Genomic DNA, 21,649 nt, shown 5'->3' on the forward strand with positions numbered 1-21,649 from the left:
AGAAATTACTAGAGATATTTCTTTTAGATATGCTATTAGGGTTTATTCCTCATTTCCAGAGCTGACATCCCACCAGGCAGGCGTCAGCAAATGAAGATCCAACAGGGATAAAACAAGAGCAGGTATGTCCACGGCCAAAAGACTCCTGTGAGCCCACAACCACTCCTCACCTCCCAGGCCAGGACTGATCACACAGTGACATCATCAGTTAAAGCAAGGTCATGCTCACCTGCTTTCTAGCCTTCTCCTCCCTGGCCTGGGCTTTCATCTGCTGAACTTCCAAAGAATCGGCTTTCCTTCTCCTCATAAATAGATCATGGTTCCCGATACATAGCTGGAGAATCTGTGGCCACAGAAGCAGACAAAAAGGTTAATATCCACAAATTTACTTCACTGCCTACCGGCTCACTAGTGCTATAGCAGTTTGAGCTCTTGCAGGTAGCAGTAAACATGAAGATGAACGCATGGAGTGAAACACTAAAGCCCTGCTAGCGGCCTCTAGTGCTCTCAGCTCTGGAAACATGCAAAATGAAGGTGCCTCAGATATGCCAGAAGGTAAAAATCACAAATGAAGAGAGGACTGGAGGACACTTCACCATGTCTTCTGGGTGCACCTTACTCTCCTACATCAAGATGTGGTTCTGCAGACCAGGGAGGATAGGAAAGCTCATTCAGTAAGCTGGGCTGAGGCAACAGGGTGCATGTGGAAAAAAATAAGTTGGATCCCTCCCTCACACCTTACACAAAAATCAACTCCAGAAGGATTGAAGACTTAAATGCAAAGATGAAACCCTTGAAACTTTCAGAAGACAATATAGAAGAATATCTTAATGATCACAGGATAAGAGAAGATGCCAAGTAAGACGCAAAAAGTGATTAAGAAAAAAATTTATATGTTTGTCTATATTAAAATTAAACATTTTTATCGTCAAGACATAAAAAAAGAAAAACAGAGCCACCAACTGGAAGATATAGCCAATAAAGAAAACAGGCTAGGTGCAGTAGCTCACACCTGTAATCCCAGCACTTTCGGAGGCCAAGGTGGGAGGATCCTTGAGCCTAGGAGTTCAAGACCAGCCTGGGTGACATAGTGAGATGCCATCTCTACAAAAACATCAAAAAATTTGGCCAGACATGGTGGCCCAGCACTTTGGGGAGTGTAATCCTAGCACTTTGGGAAGTGGAGGCCAGCAGACTGCTTGAGCCTAGGAGTTTAAGATAAGCCTGGACAACATGGCAAAACCTCGTCTCTATAAAAAATACAAAAAATTAGCTGGGCATGGTGGTGTGTGCCTGTAGTCCCAGCTACTGGGGAGGCTGAGGTGGAAGGATCACCTGAGCCTGGGGAGGTCCATGCTGCAGTGAGCCATGATCGTGTCATTACATTTCAGCCTGGGCAACAGAGTGAGACCCTATTTCAAAATCTCAAACAAAAAAAGTTAACATCATAATGAGATACCATTTTAGATGCACAAGATTGGCAAAAATTTTAAAAGGCTGATAATACAAGTATTAAGGATAGCAAAAAAGAAATTTCACTCACTACTGTTGGCTCTGTAAAAATCAATTCACCTTCTTTAGAAAACAATGTGTCACAATTTTGAAATTTGAACATATACTGAGCCCTGTACCTCTACTCCTAAATTCTATTTTTTATTTATTTTTATGTGTTTATGTTTTTTGAGATGAAGTTTTGCTCTTGTTGCCCAAGCTGGAGTGCAATGGCATGATCTCGGCTCACCGCAACCTCCACCTCCCGGGTTCGAGCGATTCTCCTGCCTCAGCCTCCTAAGTAGCTGGGATTTACAGGCATGTGCCACCACGCCTGACTAATTTTATATTTTTAGTAGAGACAGGGTTTCTCCATGTTGATCAGGTTGGTCTTGAACTCCCGACCTCAGGTGATCCACCTGCCTCAGCCTCCCAAAGTGCTGGGATTACAGGCATTGAGCCACTGTGCCTGGCTCTATTTTTAATTTTTTTTAATTTTACTCATTTTCATTTTTGGGGGGACAGGGTCTTGCTATGCTGCCCAGGCTGGTCTTGAACTCCTGGCCTCAAATAATTATTCTGTCTTGACCTCCCCAAGTGCTGAGATTACAGGTATGAGCCACCCCACCTAGCCCAGTATACTCAAGACTCCAAAGAAACTATTGCCTATGTACACCAGGAGGCAGATACAAAAGTTTTCAAAACAGCCTGTTAAAACAGTATAGAAGTGACCGGGTGCAATGACTCACGCCTGTAATCCCAGCACTTTGAGAGGCCAAGGTTGGATGGGTCACCTGAGGTCAGGAGTTCAAGACCAGCCTTACCAATATGGTGAAACCCTGTCTCTACTGAAAGTACAAAAATTAGCTGAGCATGGTGTCTCATGTCTATAATCCTCTCAGGAGGCTGAGGCAGGAGAATCTCTTGAACCTGGGAGGCAGAGGTTGCAGTGAGCTGAGATGGTACTGCCACTACATTCCAGCCTGGGCAACAGAGCGAGACTCTGTCGCAAAAAAAAAACCTTCCTCATGATATAATTTAGTTTTAACCCTAAGCTAAAGAGAAAGTATGCGCCAAGTGAGATACCATTCTACACTTCACAAGATGTCACTCTGATATTCTTTAAAAAGAAGTATTCGGCCGGGCGCGGTGGCTCAAGCCTGTAATCCCAGCACTTTGGGAGGCCGAGACGGGCGGATCACGAGGTCAGGAGATCGAGACCATCCTGGCTAACACAGTGAAACCCCGTCTCTACTAAAAAAATACAAAAAAAAAAAAAATAGCCGGGCGAGGTGGCGGGCGCCTGTAGTCCCAGCTACTCGGGAGGCTGAGGCAGGAGAATGGCGAAAACCCGGGAGGCGGAGCTTGCAGTGAGCTGAGATCCGGCCACTGCATTCCAGCCTGGGCGACAGAGCAAGACTCCGTCTCAAAAAAAAAAAAAAAAAAAAAAAAAAAAGAAGTATTCAATTCTCAGAAAAGCTACCATTATCAGTAATGAAAACCAGGATCTCAACTTACCAGCTTATTAACACGAAGCTTTGAGGAGTTAAACTTGAAGACATCAATTTTCTTATCCAGTGGTTTAATAGTAAACTGGAAGAATGAAGCAGAACACAGTTTGAGTCCGACAGCCTGGAATGTTACCACCAATTGGAAATTCCACAAATGCAGCAACCACATTGGCCACAGACCAGCATGAAGCTATGCCTTGTCCTGGCTTCCCAGTGTCCAGGCACTAAACCTCGGGGAATTAGGAGCACCAAGTCTCGGGCTGTGGAAGCTCAGGATCCTAAAGGTGTGCTTCCTAGGCATGAGTGTGGGAAGGGATTCCTGACAACCTAAAATAAGCATCCTTAACGGGCCCACCCCTGAGGCCAACATTGGAGGGCTACTGTAGTCTAGGGCAGGAACCCACCTTCGTGAAGCTCACCATCTAGTTGGAACTAGGCTAACAGCCGCCAATTATTCAAGAAATCACATCATATACTGGTGCTTCATTGGGTGGTGCAAATCACAGATGTGTGGAGGTTCAGAGTAGATCCACCAGAAGCAAGAGAGAGTGAAGCTGATCTTAGAAGAAGAATCCAACAGGGTAGCTAAAAGGCAGGCTGAAGGGGCGTTCTGCACAGAGCAAAACCACAAATAAGGTAGAGATGGGGAAATGAGCTGTGTGTGTGTGTGTGTGTGTGTGTGTGTGTGTGTGTGTGTGGTATTAGCTTTTTGGTGACTAAGATGATATAATAGGCTTAGCCTGGGAGGGAGGAAGAGGTGGGTGTAGGGGCTGGCAGTGAGAACAAAAGTCAGAGGTAGCCAGATATGGTGGCTCACACCTGTAATCCTAACACTTTGGAAGGCCGAGGTGGGAGGATCGCTTGAGGTCAGGAGTTCGAGGCTGCAGTGAGCTGTAATTGCACAACTGCACTCCAGACTGGACAATAGAGTAGACCCCTATTTAAAAAAAAAAAAAAAAGAAGGGTTTAGGTTTGATGTGACAGGATACCTGTGCTCACCACAGGTTTCTGAACATGGGAATAATTTGATAAAAGCTGTTAATAGAAAGAATCAAATGGGGAAAAAAGGACTATAGTAGAAGGGAAAACAGTCCTTGATTCTGAAATCAAAATGGAGAGAAAGATGAATGGTAAGGACAGGGTGGTGACTTGGTAGGAGAACCTAGGGTCAGACCACTAGCAGGAAAGCCTGCAAGGAACAAATGGCTGCTGTTCTCAACCGCTCCCGATAAGACCAAATAGATCCTAGATTTCCAAGATGCACTTACAAAATGGATATCCATTCCCAAGAAACACTTGCTAAGCAGATAAATATGTTTGGGAAGATAATATTTCTTTCACATGTTCTATTGCCCAAGAAGGGGTTAGTACACTGAGGACAGAAAATGATCCTTTGTTTAGCTTTTGGCCAAGTTAACTTCGAAGCAGTGTTGCTCTTGTGTAGGCTGCTATTCATGAATTTTGTGAGCTTATTTTTGGCTTTGCTGTCAAACCCTGGAGCTGTCAGTGGGAAACCACAAGTAGTGGGGAAACTGCAGGCTCTGCACCACGCCAGGGCGTACACAAAGAATCAACGGATCACTTAAAATAAACTAACATTTCTGTTTTGACAGCACGGCTGTCATGCCTAACTACCAAGACTACTTCTTTTATGTCAAGTCAGCTTGGGTTCTGCTTACTGCATGAGTTACTGACATGATGGAACATGATGGCGCCTGGCCCCCAGAGAGGGCATATTAGAGTTTACTGTGTCAGGCCATACTACGGGAGACTTCAATCCTTGGCTTCTTTGAAGAACGGATGTTTAGGGAGTCTTTAGCGCACAAATGTGTGGATGGGCAATACACAGACTTTATGAAATCGGGAGATGGAAAACTACCATAGGGTGGCACACATACAGCTTTATGTCATGCGGAACTTTCAATTTAAGTATTTTAAAAAAGAAATACCTATCTGCTTATCTCCTGGGCTAAATACTTACAAAAACTTCAAAGTCAGAATGTTCTGAATTAAGGGGCTCAGTCTGTCTTATCAAACATGGCTGAGTAGATCCCAACCACATACTGGAAACCAGGGGCCTGTGTTCCCTTCCTTGAGTTGTCATGAAGGAAGAGAAAATAGGAAATACGCTCAGGTTTGGGGCTCTGCAGGCAGCAACAAAAGCTGTTCCTGTTCTTCACTCTCTACTCTGTGTCCTGGCTGTGCAGGTACCAGGAGGTCACTGAGTGGAGCCTCCCTCTCCCTGGTGCCCCTGTGCTCTCAGGGCTCAGCCTCTGGGCCTCCCTGAAAAGCAACTCCAGCTCCTACCCTTTGCTACTTCACTCAGACACAGGTCACTGGATCCTTCTGTGTCTCTGCTTCCTGATGTGACACAGAGATAATGACAATATGGCCCCTGCCTTTACAGCAGTGTTCTTAGACAGATTAAATTCAGAGGGTCAGGGTGAAAGTGCTTGTATATGGAAGACTACATCGTTGTCATCATGTCTCTTCCACAGCACTTATTTATGATAGCAGGTGAGTAGTTACTTGACTTCCTTGAAGGCTAAGACTGGATCTTCTACATCTTTATTTCCCCCATGATATCTAACACAAAGCAGATGCTCAATGATTCCTTTAAAATTAATGCAGAATAGGTGAGCACGGTGGCTCACACCTATAATTCCAGCACTTTGGGAGGCTGAGGTGGGAGGATTGCTCGAGTCCAGAAGTTCAAGATCAGCCTGGGCAATGTGGCAAAACCCCATCTCTACAAAAAATTAGCCAGGTGTGGTGGCACACGCCTGTAGTCTCAGCTACCTGCGAGGCTGAGGTGAAAGGATCACCTGAGCCCAGGGAGGTCCAGGCTGCAGTGAGCTTTGATTGTGTACCACTGCATTCCAGCCTTGGTGACAGAATGAGAGCCTGTCTCAAAAAATAATAATAATAAAATAAAATGAATGAAGAATGAATGAATGGATGAGTGAATGAATGAATGGATGGATGAGTAAACATAAGATTATACATTATGGGACCTTTTTGGTAAAAGTCACCACCCTATATGGAAATATTTGAATTCTAAGAGCATTTGTCTAAGTTATTCAACCTTAATTATTTTGGAATTCTTGTAAGCATATTAACCTAATATACATATTTATATCATTACTGAGACACACACAAAACACATCACAAAACACATATATGTCCATATGTGTATATGTGTATATATATATTTCTCTGCCACATGTATCAAGCACCAGACACAGAAAGAAAGCTCAATAAAGACCACACTTAAAATACAAAGAGAATTTAAGCCAGGTGCTGTGGCGCGCACCTATAGCAGCTACTCAGGAGGATGAGGTAGAAGGATTGCTTGAGCCCAGGATTCAAATCCAGTCTGGGCATACATAATGAAATCCTATCTCTAAAAAAGAAAAAAAAAAAAAATACAAAGAGAATTTATTGACAGAAATAGAAAGTCAAGTAATGAGAAAATGTTACTGTTTTCGTTTACTATTCTTTGGGGTTTCTCCCTGGCAAGTTGAGCTTCCCAGCTTCCTATTAGTCATAGTGGGGTTATTGATGCCAATACTGTTCTGTAAATACTTCGAAAATCAACAACCGCATCCTCAAAGCCTGGGAATTAAAGGATTCTATGAATAACAAGGAGATGCCCTGGCTGGGGAGGCTCCAGCGAGCGGGGCACATGGGGAAAGATCTTTTGCTGGACCCCTGGGCCACTAGTGGCATCTGCAGTACAGACATGTCCTACCTCCTTGTCACTGTATGAGATGTTTCGGATTTCATTCCAAGGGAAGGAGATCTTGGGGGTCAGTCTGTTCTCAGGGTCATAGATGTGAAGCCCCAGGGCATCCACTCCAAGCAGCAGCTCTGTGCCCTTTTTATTCTGTGGATCCAATAAGAACAGCCACTGTAAGCTCCAGCTGAGGCTCAAAATTTTATTCAACCTTCCAAAGAATCTGGCACACACTGTCACATGTGACAAGTTTCAGCAGGTCCCAACAGAAGTCACAGCTATCTTATAAACCAAAAAGATTTCAGCTTTCTGAATTGGGGCAGGCAGAAGCAAAACTGTTCCATTCTTGTGACTTCTGGGTCCCCCAGAACAATCACTCAGGGCTTCTGTCACTGGCTCAATGGCTAAAGGAGGAGTAACGTAAGTGTTGTTCCCTCTAGTTAAATAACCAGGCTACCATAGGTTTAGAATTAAAGCCCATAGGTTTAGGCCGGGAGCAGTGACTCATGCCTGTAATCTCAGCACTTTGTGAGGCTGAGGTGGGTGGATCACGAGGTCAGGAGTTTGAGACCAGCCTGGCCAGCATGGTGAAACACCATCTCTACTAAAAATTAAAAAAAAAAAAAAAAAAAAAAATTAGCCGGGCATGGTGACACACGCCTGTAATCCCAGCTAGTAGGAGGCTGAGTAGGAGAACTGGATGAACCCGGGAGGTGGAGGTTGCAGTGAGCCAAGATGGCGCCCCTGCACTCCAGCCTGGGCGACAGAGAGAGACTTAAAACAAACAAACAAATAAAAAAAACCTATAGGTTTAATGATTTCTTGTATTTAAAGAAACCATTGTTGGATTACTAGAAAGAAAATTTTCAGTGCCTGGGACTGGATGGTCTCATTTTATGATATAATGTAGTCTTCATGTGATAAAGCAAGTCTGGTAAAATGTTTACTGTAGAATCTAGGTTGTGCATATATATGGGTGTTCACTGAAAAATTCTTTCAATTTTCCTGTAAGTTTGAAATTTTTAATAATTGCATGTTGGGAAATACATTATCAAAAGGAATTCTATTCATCAACAAAGCTGTCTAAAAGCCGTACCTATGCTCTGCCCCTGACAGCGGTCCTGGCCAGCAGTCAGAGTAGCCCACGGTGGGTGCCCTGGGCTCCCACAGCACTGACCCTGCTAAGGACAGAGTGGAAGGAAACTGGCTGCACAAGGATACTACAGCTCCTGACCCCTTGCTGATAATGGAAATTGAACCAAGACTCAAGGGCAGAAAAACAGGTCTGTAAACTGAGAAGGTACTGGGACTGTGAAGAGAAGTACCAATCTAACAGCAGACATCAGATGGAGGAGTGAGTACTCCAGCGTAAATCTTTTTACTCCTCACATCCCAAAGTCAGACGCTATCATCAAACCACGAAAGATTCTTCTGCTTGTCCGCAAAGCTAAGAAAGCTACTGCATTAATAGAAGTGAGGCTTTGTACTTTTAAATCTGCAGTTCATTTTGGAAAATGAGATATTTCATTGTGTTTCTGACTATTTAGTTTAAATTTTTTAAAAAAGATTCAGGCTTCTACCTCCTACCATTATGACTCCAACACTTCTAGAGATTAAACAGAGAGAGGTGGAAACTCAAGCAGCCCCTTTTAAAACTAATTTAACATAAAAGCCACTAAAATAGCTAGTAGCTTTGTCTATTGCTCGATATAGGAAACATACACAAAAAACAGTATCCATTAGTCTGACTGATGTAGAAATATTCCCTAATGAGAAACTTTTTCAGCCAGGCACAGTGGTACACACCCCAGCTACTTGGAAGGCTGGGGTGGAAGGATCACTTGAGCCTAGCAGGCCTGGGTGATATAGCAAAACTCCACCTCTAAAAAACAAAAAAGATTTTTAAAAACCAAAAAACTGTTTTCTGAGGATTATAAAACTTTAGTTTTCTAGAATCTAGGTGCCTAGCACATGGGGCAAGAGGAGTTGAGTTGACAAAACCACAGAAATGTGTTACATTAGTTTGACCTTAAAGAAACCAAGCAATTAGCAAATACAAACTGATAGAACTTTAGAAAAGAACTTCCTGCACTATGATGGAGCACCTTTTAGGCACTTTAGTGTGCCTTATTTTCTTATGCAGAGTAATCCATACAAATCCATATTTACAAAATACAAATTAAGTAGAAAGCTATCCTAGAATATTTAAAATGTATTTCAATTTACCTGAATTTAATACAACAACTGTAGGAACCCAATAAGGGAAAGCAAAGCATGACTATGAAAATAAAGGTGGACCCGCCTGATTGTTTTAACATCTACTCATCTGCAGTTTGGAGTCCATAGTGAAATGCTTTGGCAAATCACATGCATCCCTTTGGAAGAAGCTGCTTATACACTGCATCCAGATACTGACCCACAGGAGAAAGACATTCCAAAGGCCCAGATCTGGGCCGCACACAAATGCCTCTCCCCGCAGAAGCAGTGGGTTCCCAGCAGACAGCAGACTATTAATGGTTTGAATAGAAAACCAATTAGCCTCATAGTGAGAATCCCAAACAAATCAGTAATCTATAAAGGCAGATCTACTCTCCTAGTGCCTGGGGCTGGGGTGGGGGTGCAGGGGGTTGTTGTGTGGGGGAGGGGGAAAGTACTTACCGGTGTTCCCTGTGGACTGAGATCTCACAGAGCCAGAAATAATCAAATCTTACACTCAGAGCATTCAAACAGGTTTCTGCTGAGAGCAGAACCAGGTCCAAGTCCTCCAAGGCTCAAGTGACACTTAATTACCTATGATCTAATTGAAGTCCAAAAATAGAAAGTTAGGCACTAAAACCTATCTTTCCTTCCTCTTTTCTTCTTTACCATAGAACCATGAAAGAGTCTATCACCTTGGAATGAAGAAGTAACCATTTTAGCAGTCTGGCCCTCACTCTACTACACAAGGAGCTCAGAGAGGTTTCAACACACCCGGATTGCAAAGTAGTTCACACCATACATCTCCAGGTCCTGAGCTATCTTCAGATATTCCATTTCGGCTTCATCCCTGTGGGGAGAATGGAAGACACTGTCATCGGAGCTAAGTGAGATGGGTGGAGAGTGGGTGGGCACCAAACCAGGCATTCTGGCCCTGCCGTTCCTCTAGAGCCACGTCGCTGCCAGAAGACAAAAGCCACAGCAGATACCAGCAAAGCTCTGCCCGGCCCTGAGTCTATTAAACACACTGAGGTCGAGCAGAATTTCCCATCCCCATCAAAAGAGAGTCAGAGAACAGACTCATCACGGTGTTTCTTGGCCTTAGTTTCCCACCTTGCCCTTGGTAAACAGTAAACTCATCTCAAGTAATTCAAGAAGAGTATGCGGTATGTTATCTTTTACCCTCAAACAGATTTGGGTGTTCGAATTTTATTTAAGTTCTTGCTTTTCCTTTGTGTACTTTCTTTACCTGGAAGGTTTTGGAAGTGAAACAGCTCTCTCTCTCTGCAAGCTTCCTGAGTATTGTTGGAGGTTAGGGCAAGAGTTATCTGGGTTGTAAAACCCAAGTCAGATCACCTTCATGTAAGTTATAATTTAAAGTAAGCTATTGAAGTAGCAATAACTTGCAGAAAACTCTCAAACAGGTATTATACTGAAATATTTTAACTCAAGTCTTCCTATGACCTTGTCCTCTTCCTTCTCTCTCCAATCTCCAAATGCTCTCAAGTGAATATTAAAAACCCATCCTGAGAGAACGCCAAGTGTTGGTGAACAGGTGGAGAAATCAGAAATCACACACGTTGATGTAAATTGGTACAATTACTTTGGGAAATTGACACTATTGTAATAGCAAAAACCAGGAGACAACCCAACAACCTAAATGTCCATCATTAGTAGAATGAATAAATAATTTGTAGTATACTAATATAGTGGAAGTCTATACAGCAATGAAAATGAAAAAACTATTGCCACATGCCACAAACCCATATCTGACGATATGATGTTGAGTAAAAGGAGACACAAAAAACAGAATACAAAGTTTAAAACGGGCAACACCAATCTGGAATTAAAAATCAGGAGACTGGTTGCCTTTGGCGAGGAAGAAAGGGGAATTGGAGGTGGGAAGACATAGGTTATTTCTTCCTCCGGTGTTACATGGTGTTTTCACCTTACGATAATTGATCAAGTTGTATACTTATAATTTGTCTACTTTTCCATATGCATGTTGCACTTAAGTTTAAAAAAAAAAGTGTTAGGAAACTGATTTGAAGAAGAGAAAAAAAACGTTGAAGGCTAATGAAAACATGATCAATTCCTAATCAAGGGAATGACAATTCTAACATGAGATAAAAGTTTTCACTTTTTAGATGACAAAAATTAGATTGATAAAAACAAGTGTTGAGGATAGACTGGGGTGGGGGGTGGGACACTCTCATAACACTTGTCGACAGGCATGTATAAACAGGTACAGCCTTTTTGGAGAACAATTTGGTGGTACCTGTCAAAATGCAAAATGCTCACATCCTTTGACCCAACAACTCTTGTTTTAAAGAATATATCCTCAGAACTACTCATACAATTGTATAAAAATAAAAGATTGTGCACTGCAGAAATTTCTGTAAAAGTGAAAAACCTACAGATACTCAAATGCCATCAATAAAGGGATGGATGCAAAAGCAATGGGATAGCCATACAATAGAATTTTTAAAATTAAGGGTGGGCACAGTGGCTCAGCTCACGCCTCTAATCCCAGCACTTTGGGAGGCCGAGGTGGGCGAATTGCTTTGAGCCCAGGAGTTCAAGACCAGCTTGGGCAACATGGTGAAACCCCATCTCTACTAAAAACAGAAAAGTTAGCTGGGCATGGTGGCGTGTGCCTGTAGCGCCAGTTACTGGGGGCGCTGAGGCAGGTTTGCTTGAACCCAGGAGGTTAAGGCTGTAGTGAGCTGAGATGGCGCCACTGCATTTCAGCCTGGACAACAGAGCAAGACTCTGTCTCAAAAAATAAAAATAAAAAATATTAAAATTAAACTTAATTACCAGGCCAGGCACGGTGGCTCATGCCTGTAATCCCAGCACTTTGGGAGGTAGAGGTGGGCGGATCACCTGAGGTCGGGAGTTCGAGACCAGCCTGAACAACATGGAGAAACCCTGTCTCTACTAAAAATACAAAATTAGCCAGGCATGGTGGCTCATGCCTGTAATCTCAGCTACTTGGGAGGCTGAGGCAGGACAATCGCTTGAATCCGGGAGGCGGAGGTTGCGGTGAGCCGATATTACATCATTGTATTCCAGCCTGGGCAACAAGAGTAAAACTCCGTCTCAAAAAAAAAAAAAACAAAACGTAAACTTAATTACCAATGAGTACAGGTCTATATATACTGATAGGCAGTACACATACCTACTTTATGTCACACGTACTAGAAAAGGACACACACAAAACTAAAGACCAAGGTTACTCCCAGCTCTCCCTTTTTCTTTTATAGACTTCAGTACTGCATTTTGTTCAACAAGCATGCTCTAGTTTTGCAGTTCTTTAAGGCAAAAAATGAAAATAAAAAAGCCCATAAAGGAATGTAAACCAACAATGAATGGGCCTCACCTGGCTCGGCCTCGGTGCTCTGCGTACCAGGCAGTAATTCTCTCCTCCCACATTTCCGGAGTCATCTGATACAGATTTATTACCTACCAAAAAACAGAGCAAAATAAAAAACCTACACATGAAGTAAATTTGGTATTTTTGCCACTTTTATAATTATGCATCATTTTTACAAAACAGTAAAGCTATTTTTAAAAAGTTACACCCAGGGAGACAGTCACACACAAAGAGGGCGTGTAAATAAGGCACCATTTTATTGGAGGAGCAACTCAGAAAGTTGCATGATAACTCAGACCTAGGTGCATCCCTCATCTGGCAGTGCCCCTGTTCCCTGCCTGGGTGGTACATCCCAAAGACCACCTCTGACAGCGGAGCTCAGCCAGAAGCAATGCTTACTCTTCTCAGACCTTCACATGCTCAGAAGCCATCGAGGGACAGGTAAAGGCAGCAAGAGGTGAGGAACGGGCCTTTATTACCCAGTGACAGATGAGTGGGGCTATAAAATCCGCAGGAGCAAAAGGGAGGGCGGGCCTGCGTCTGCGGCTAATGAATAAGATGAACAACGCTGAGGATTAAAAACCACAATGCCCACCCCTACCTCATCTCCTCTATCCACCTCTCGCCACTGCAAACAGCTCAATTCCCCGAGCTGAATACACTCTGCTCCAGCCTCCTCTTTGGGAATCAATGATGCTCAACTGCATTTAAAAAACAACCATGCTAGAAAAAACATTTACAGGCCATGCTACTCCTGGTGACCCCAAACTAACTCCACAAACCTTTGCTTTTTAATATTATTAATAGAGATCCCACACTCTTCACTGGAGATTACAAAATATTTATTAAAATTAAATTGCTATGTACTTCCAATATTCCTTCAAGTCCTTTGGTTAGCTTTCTTTTAGACCACATATCTGCTATGTCTTCCCGAAAAGGGTATTTAATCTCTTACCCTTTTTGGAAGCAATTCCTCTTGGGCCAAAAATCCCCGCTTGTGAACACTGGGGTCGTAGTCGCCATACTGGAAAGAAGAAAGGGAGAGCAGGCGATTGAGATTCTAAAGACAATTGCCATTTCTGAACAGAGCTGGACCAATCTCATTCCCTCCCAGCTCCAGGGAGCAATTCAATTCCGATGACAAGTCAAGATTTCAACCTTGCTAGTTTGTTATCCTTGAATGAAAATACAAAGCTGATTATATCTATGAACAGAGTTGCATAATCCTGTAAGCAATGGATGGGTGATGTGCTAATAAGAATGTGACATTTGTATGGAAATGTGGGCATGTTTTCTAACCCTCAAAGAAAGCAGTCACTTCCAAAACAGTAGCTTTTCAATTAAAACACCAAATCATAACTGAAAGTTGTGATTAGCAACATATGATAAGAGTCCTACCTATAAATTCTTCTAAGTGACTGGTAATTGGAGCCCATTACTAGGGGGATCCAGGAATAATGCAGGCAGTATTTTTAATACCTTTCACTCAAGTCTCTGAAAAATACTTTGGAAAAATCTGATGACAACACTACCATTCCTATTGTACAGACAAAGAAGTGAGTAAAAGGTTAATTGATCTTCCTAAAGCTACAGAGAAGTCACTAATGGGGTTGGAAATAGGCCCTGTGTTTTAATTTATCCCTCTGGGGACAATGACTTGGACATTTATTCTCTGATTTAAAAAAAAAAAAAACTCCTTTCTTTCCTAGAAAACTCAAGTCTGATCAGGAAATAAATGTTAAAGAATGTTTAAAAAGAAACTAACTGAAACATACAGTAGAATATAAAATCAAAGCCTATCTCTTATAAATCAGCATACAGTGGCTCTTCATTTTACCAAAAACAACAAAGCTCAGTACTTCAGTAAAATCTTCTATAAACATTTATTCTTTTAGCCACCAACAGTGAAAAAACAAAGCATCAGGCACAAGGCTGCTGGTTCTATATACCACCAAATTTCTAATTCTTTCATTCTGTTCTTTCATTCTCAGAAAGCCTCAAGTTAAGACTTCTGGTGTGTTCTCCAAATGAAGTGGCCTAAAACTATAGACACAGGAGTGAAAGAAGATATTCATCATTAACTTTAAATCATGCCTCATTTCCCTATCACCTTAACTGTAAAAGTCCCGTGAATTAATATTTCTTTTGAATCTCATAATTATCTTTCAAGTAGCAGAATTGTATTGCATTATTTTTTTGAATCTTAAGGGAATTAATTTGTCAATTTTTTTTTTTTTTTTTTTTTTTGAGACAGTCTCACTCTGTCACCCAGGCTGGAGTGCAATGGCACGATCTCAGCTCACCACAACCTCCACCTCCCAGGTTAAAGCAATTCTCCTGCCTCAGTCTTCTGAGTAGCTGGGATTACAGGCGCACGCCACCACACCGGGTTAATTTCTGTACTTTTAGTAGAGATGGGGTTTCACCATGTTGGCCAGGCTGGTCTCGAACTTCTGACCTTGGGATCTACCCACCTTGGCCTCCCAAAGTGCTGAGATTATAGGCGTGAGCCACCGCACCTGACCTAATTTGTCAAATTTAAACATTTTAAATATGCCACAGTTTTTGTAACACAGTTTAGGCATTTCTTCATTTAAAAAAATAGGCTGGGCACCATGGCTCATGCCTGTAATCCTAGGACTTTGGGAGGCCAAAATGGGAGGATCACTTGAGCCCAGGGGTTAAGGCTGCAGTGAGCTGTGATTGTGCCACTACACTCCAGCCTGAGTGACAGTGGAAGACCCTGTCTATAAAAACAAAAATGGCTGCGCGCGGTGGCTCAAGCCTGTAATCTCAGCACTTTGGGAGGCCCAGACAGGCGGATCACGAGGTCAGGAGATCGAGACCATCCTGGCTAACACGGTGAAACCCCGTCTCTACTAAAAAATACAAAAAACTAGCCGGGCGAGGTGGCGGGCGCCTGTAGTCCCAGCTACTCGGGAGGCTGAGGCAGGAGAATGGCGTAAACCCGGGAGGCGGAGCTTGCAGTGAGCTGAGATCTGGCCACTGCACTCCAGCCTGGGCGATAGAGCGAGACACCACCTAAATAATAATAATAATAATAATAATAATAACTTAGAAATTATAAATGAAAGGCCTTGGTATCTCCCTGCTTCTGGGAGGCTCAGAGACGTGATGTAGTAAGTCGTAACTGTACTAAGCTTTAACAGTACTCCCTGCAAGGCAGCTGTAGAGTGAGGGTAGGAGCCTGGCTCTGGAGGCAGCCTGCCTAAGGTTTTATCCTACATCTTTCACATAGTAGCTATGTGACCTTGGAAATTTTTGTGTCTCAGCTTTCTCATCTGTAAAACAGGAATAATAATAGTATTTATCTTGCAAGACTCTTACAGGGATTGAATTAAATAAGACCAGCAAAGTTTTTAAAACTATGCTTGGCCGGGCGCGGTGGCTCACGCCTGTAATCCCAGCACTTTTGGAAGACCTAAGCAGGTAGATCACCTGAGGTTGAGAGTTCGAGACCAACCTGACCAAATGGAGAAACCCTGTCTCTACTAAAAATACAAAATTAGCCGGGCATGGTGGTACATGCCTGTAATCCCAGCTACTCGGGAGGCTGAGGCAGAAGAATCACTTGAACCTGGGAGGCGGAGGTTGCAGTGAGCCAAGATCATGCCATTGCACTCCAGCCTGGGCAACAAGAGCGAAACTCCATCTCAAAAATAATAATAATAATAATAATAATAATAAAATAAAATAAATAAAACTATGCTTGATACATACAACCTGATGTCCAAAAGATCTCAGGTCTCTCCAAATCTGTCTTCTTATTTGTCAGATGAGAGTACTGGCCTTAGAGCATCTTGAAGGGAAGTGGGGGGGGTGCTGGAGTACCCCTTCTGAGGGCTTGAGTAAGGCATCCTCTCTCTAAGCCTCAACTTCCTCATCTGTAGAGTGAGGGTCATAAGAGCATCTGCCTTACAGGGGATGATGAGGATGAAGTAAAACAATACACACAGGTAAGCATTTAGCACAGCACATGGCTCATGGTGAAATCCTCCCATTTTGGCCTCCCAAAGTCCTAGGATTACAGGCATGAGCCATGGTGCCCAGCCTATTTTTTTAAATGAAGAAATGCCTCAACTGTGTTACAAAAACTGTGGCATATTTAAAATGCTTAAATTTGTCAAATTAGGTTGTCATTACTTATGACAACATTGATGATTGTTTGCCTCCTGGATTTCTGAAAGGGTAGGATGCTAAAGAAAGCCCTGTTAGTTGCATTTGCAAATCTCTCAACAGTGCTGACCAAGCTCTAATGCAAAAGCAAGCAGATATGCAAAGCTAAAGTTGTAAATTCAGGTTCCAAAGGCATGCAAGATTAACAATCCCCATTATTCTACCAAGCTCTCAGCTAGTCCACTGATCAAATACATCACATTCGAGCAATGCAGAGGTGGCAAAGACCCTGCTGAAAAAACTTCTCCACTGGACTAACTCTGCTTCCAACATTAAAGCCACCTTGATGTATGTGTCTGCTCTTAAATGTCCCTTTAAACAACAAGGGAAGAAAAAAATCCTGAAGTTGTGGTAGGGTAGCTGCTGAATACAAAAGAAAGTCATACCACTCCAGGGATGGAGATGGCTGCTCCTCATCCTTTTATGTAACAGATGCATTCTGATAATGTAACTGGGGTGAATTTACTGGGAAGCTACGGAAGCTTGGACTTCAGGTCTCTGCACTTTCATAGGCCTGCACCTAATTTGGTACTCTTGCATTGAAGACACTCCCCTAAATTATTAAAATTCAGATCCAGAAAACCTGGACCTACTCCTGACATAAACTAATTGAATTTAAATTCAAGGAGTTTACCATTTAAAAGACTTGTGGAGCCAATACTTAGGTTAAATGGAGCCTCTATCTGGATATGAAATAATTTCCTCTGTCTATAACTATGAGAAATGAAATAAAATGTTCTGAGTAGGATTTCAAAAACACGAAGGTTAGATTACTACATATATAGAAAAAAGACAGACCCCCACCTACTATACCCACACACCAGTCAATAAATTCTTAGATCTACAAACAAAAATCCATAAAAATACCAGAAAACATAACAGAGTATGGATATAATAATGGTTGGTAAAGGCATTTTAAAGGTCACTCAAAACATACAAAGAAAAAGACTGACCAGTCTGATATGTAAAATAAGACAAAAGGTTGATAACCCGTAATACATGGAGTGTCTACAAATCAATCAGAAAAAGATAAACAGGTTGGGTGCAGTGGCTCATGCCTGTAATCCCAGCACTTTCAGAGGCCAAGGCTGGTGGATCACCTGAGATCAGGAGCTTCAGACCAGTCTGGCCAACATGGTGAAACCCCAACTGTACTAAAAATACAAAAATTAGCTGGGCGTGGTGGTACATGCCTATAGTCCCAGCTGAGGCAGAAGGATCACTTGAACCTGGGAAAGGAAGAGAGGAAGAAAGAAAAGAAAAGGAAAGAAAGGGAGGGAAAAGAGGGAAGGAGGGAAGGAAGAAGGGAGAGAGGGAGGGAGGGAGGGAAGGAAGGAAGGAAGGAAGGAAGGAAGGAAGGAAGGAAGGAAGGAAGGCAGGCAGGCAGGCAGGTGAGAGAAAGAAAAAAAGAAAGAGAAAGAAAGAAAGAAGGAAAGAAGAAAAGAAACAAACAATACAATAGTAGGCAAGTCACAAACAGTTGATTCACAGAACAAAGAAACACAAATGGCCAGTAAGTTTATGAAAAGATGTTCAGTCCCAATAGCAATCAAGGAAGTGCAAATTTAAAAAAATATTTTTCTATCAATTAGCAAATTTTTTTTTTTTTTTTTTTTTTGAGATGGAGTCTGGCTCTGTCGCCCAGGCTGGAGTGCAGTGGCCGGATCTCAGCTCACTGCAAGCTCTGCCTCCCGGGTTTACGCCATTCTCCTGCCTCAGCCTCCCAAGTAGCTGGGACTACAGGCGCCCGCCACCTCACCCGGCTAGTTTTTTTGTATTTTTTAGTAGAGACGGGGTTTCACCGTGTTCGCCAGGATGGTCTCGATCTCCTGACCTCGTGATCCGCCCGTCTCGGCCTCCCAAAGTGCTAGGATTACAGGCTTGAGCCACTGCGCCCGGCCAATTAGCAAAAATTTTAAAGACTGATAGTATCTCCTGTTGGAAAGGATGTGGAAAAACAGGTATTCTCACACACTGTTATTGAAAGTTAAATTATGACATCACTTTTGGAGGGTGATCTGGCTGTATCTATTTAAATTTTTTATTGAGACAAAATTTATATACACAAATTTACCACATTAAGTATACAATTCAGTGTTTTTTAGTATATTCAGAATGTTGTGCAACCACCACCACTACCTAATTCCAGAACATTTCCATTACCCCAAAAAGAAATCCTGTACCCACTGGCCATCACTCCTAATTTCGTTTTTTAACCTTTGTAAGTTGTAATTTAATTTTTAATTTTTAATTTTTGTGGGTACATAGTAGGGATATATATATATTTGCGGGGTATATGAGATGTTTTGATACAGGCGGGCAATGTGAAATAATCACATCATGGAGAATGGGTGTCCATCCCCTCAAGCATTTATCCTTTGTGTTACAAACAATCCAATTACATTCTTGGAGTTATTTTTAAGTGTGCAATTATTATTGATTATAGCCACCCTGTTGTGCTATCAAATAGTAGGTCTTACTCATTTTTTCTTTTTTTTTTGGACCAGTGGCTCCTTTTTTATTTTCATTTTTCAGACAGAGTCTCACTCTGTCACCCTAGGCTGGAGCGCAGGGGTGCAATCTCAGCTCACTGCAACCTCTGCTTCCCGGGTTCAACTGATTCTCGTGCCTCAGCCTCCCTAGTAGCTGGATTACAGGCATATGCCACCACACCTGGCTAATTTTTGTATATTTTTTAGTAGAGATGGAGTTTCGCCATGTTGGCCAAGCTGGTCTCAAGCTCCTGGCCTCAAGTGATCCACCCGCTTCAGCCTCCCAAACTTTGGGATTACAGGCATGAGCCACCGTGCCTGGCCAATACCAGTCACTCCTAATTTCCTCCTTCTCCCCTCCCCTGGCAACCACTAAATCTACTTTCTGTCTTTATGGATTTGCCTGTTCTGGACATTTCATATACAGGTAAGTGGAAGCATAAAGTATGTGGCCTTTTGTGTCTGGCTTTTTTTTTTATTTCACATTACTTACATTTTAAATTATCTTTTTTTTTTTTAATTATTATACTAATTATCTTATTCTTTAACCCAGTTATGCCATGTCTTGGTATCTATTATAGGGAGATATTATTCATATATGCCCAAAGATGCATATTCAAGGATGTCCATTGCATCTGTTTCACCAATAGAAAAATAACAGAAAGAAAAACAAACCTAAATATCTACCAATAAAGATATATTTAAATAATCCAGTCCCTCCTTTCTATGAGATAATAGTTCAGCAGTTAAATGAAAATGACATGGGGCCAGGTGCAGTGATTCATGCCTGTAATCCCTGCACTTTCGGAGGCTGAGGCGGGCAGAGAGCTTGTGCCCAGGAGTTTGAGACCTGCCTGTATAACAAGGGGAAACCCTGCCTCTACAAAAAACACAAAAATTAGCATGGCATATGCTGAGGCTGAAGTGGGAGGATCCTTTGAGCCTGGGAGGCAGAGGTTGCAGTGAGCGGAGATTGTGCCACCTGGATGGCAGAGAGAGGCTCTGCTGTCTCAAAAAGAAACAAAAATGAAGTGGGTCTAGCTGTTGTGACAGTTTTAAATGGAAAGGATGTGTGTGCAGCGATTCCTCTGGAGTAGCCACCTAGAACAGCCAGCGGTGTGTCTCCTCACTTCCACCCCCCTCTTCCACACCTGGTGCTCTACAGAGGTTATGCCAATTTCACAATCCCTTTGGCAGGTAAATGAGCACCAACATCTAGGGATTACTAGATAGTTACCCAATCTAGTAATCCCTGCCAATCTTATGGGTTTGAAATGTTGCCTTATTATTGCTTTTTCTTTTTCTTGATTACATGTGAGATGAAACATCTTTTTGTATTTATGACCATTCTTGTTTTCTCTTCTATAAAGTGCCTGTTCATGCCCTGTTCATAGCATTTGTCTTTTTCTTATCAACTTAAGATTTTTTTAATATTTGGGTTCACCTCTTTTGTCAACCTCTTATGTAATTCTTCTTCTAGACACCTACCTTTTTACATTTTTAAACTTTATTTATTTATTTATTTTTGAGATGCAGTCTCACTTCATTGCCCAGGCTGGAGTGCAGTGGTGTGATCTTGGTTCTCTGCAACCTCTGCTTCCTGGATTCAAGCGATTCTTCTGCCTCAGTCTCCCAAGTAGCTGGGACTACAGGTGCCCACCACTGCACCCAGCTATCTTTTGTATGTATGTATGTATGTATGCATTTATTTTTGTAGGCACCTACCTTAAGGGGAAAAAGCATTTGCACATGTACATAAGGAATCACGTAAAAGGATCTTCATTTCAGCACTGTTTATATAATAGGGAAAAAGTAGAAACAAACTACCTCTCCCTCAGAAGGGGAACAGATAAACTAAGTATATTTATCAGTGGTTACCATACAGCAGTTAAAATCAATGAGCTACATCTATATACACAACATGGATACATCTCAAAGTAGATGCTGAGTGGGAGAAAAAATATCCTTCTGTAAAAGGATATGGAAAAAAGGGATATGCAGAATATAGCACCATCTAATCAACTTTTTATCTCCTGGATATTTTTAAATCAGTCAGCCCCCATCCAACCAACCACCTGAAGTGTGAACCTAATATTCTCTCACCAGGGTAACTATCACAGCCTTCTAATGGGTCTCCCTGTTTCCAAAGTTGTTTCACTCCAATCTATCCATCACACAGCCACTACAGGCTCTATCTAAAATATAAACCCTTCACTGCATCACCCACAGGATAAAGTTAAGACCTTTTATGATCTGATTTCCTGCATACCTCTCCAGACTCAACTCTTGCCACTCTCTACCTATACTTTACACATACTCAATTTTCTAACTCAATTGCACTTTGGTACTGTCCCTGATTTGCATTAAAGAGTACAAAGAAACTAAGCTTCCCCTCCTACAATTCTTTTCTCTCTTCTGATCACTAGGAGTCTGCATGCAGCAACACAAGATTCATACATTATATGCCATTCTCTCCCAAAGTCATTTTTAATAAGAACACATTTCCAACACCAAATGGTCAATATACAATCCAACAGGTCACTTAAACATTGCAAGATGGTTTCGTGTGTCATGTGATTGCACCAAAAAAACCCTGCCTACATTTTTTTTTTTTTTTTTTTTGAGATGGAGTCTCACTCTGTTGCCTAGG

General features: G+C 42.2%; 1 protein-coding gene across 4 annotated transcripts in view; it reads right to left on the minus strand.

Moving 5' to 3' along the window:
- The window catches only part of NF2 (NF2, moesin-ezrin-radixin like (MERLIN) tumor suppressor), a 96,576-nt gene that overhangs the window by 30,464 nt on the left and 44,463 nt on the right, over positions 1-21,649 (minus strand). For all 4 annotated transcript variants that reach the window (XM_007975345.3, XM_007975343.3, XM_007975344.3 and 1 more), the window contains exons 5-10: positions 13,266-13,334; positions 12,317-12,399; positions 9,709-9,784; positions 6,754-6,888; positions 3,010-3,084; positions 230-343 (exon numbers count right to left, since the gene is read on the minus strand). In XM_007975345.3, the coding sequence (XP_007973536.1) occupies positions 230-343; positions 3,010-3,084; positions 6,754-6,888; positions 9,709-9,784; positions 12,317-12,399; positions 13,266-13,334 (552 nt within the window). The remainder of the gene's footprint in view (positions 1-229; positions 344-3,009; positions 3,085-6,753; positions 6,889-9,708; positions 9,785-12,316; positions 12,400-13,265; positions 13,335-21,649) is intronic.

The sequence above is a fragment of the Chlorocebus sabaeus genome, chromosome 19 (assembly GCF_047675955.1).
Source record: "Chlorocebus sabaeus isolate Y175 chromosome 19, mChlSab1.0.hap1, whole genome shotgun sequence".
In the NCBI taxonomy this organism is placed as follows: domain Eukaryota; kingdom Metazoa; phylum Chordata; class Mammalia; order Primates; family Cercopithecidae; genus Chlorocebus; species Chlorocebus sabaeus.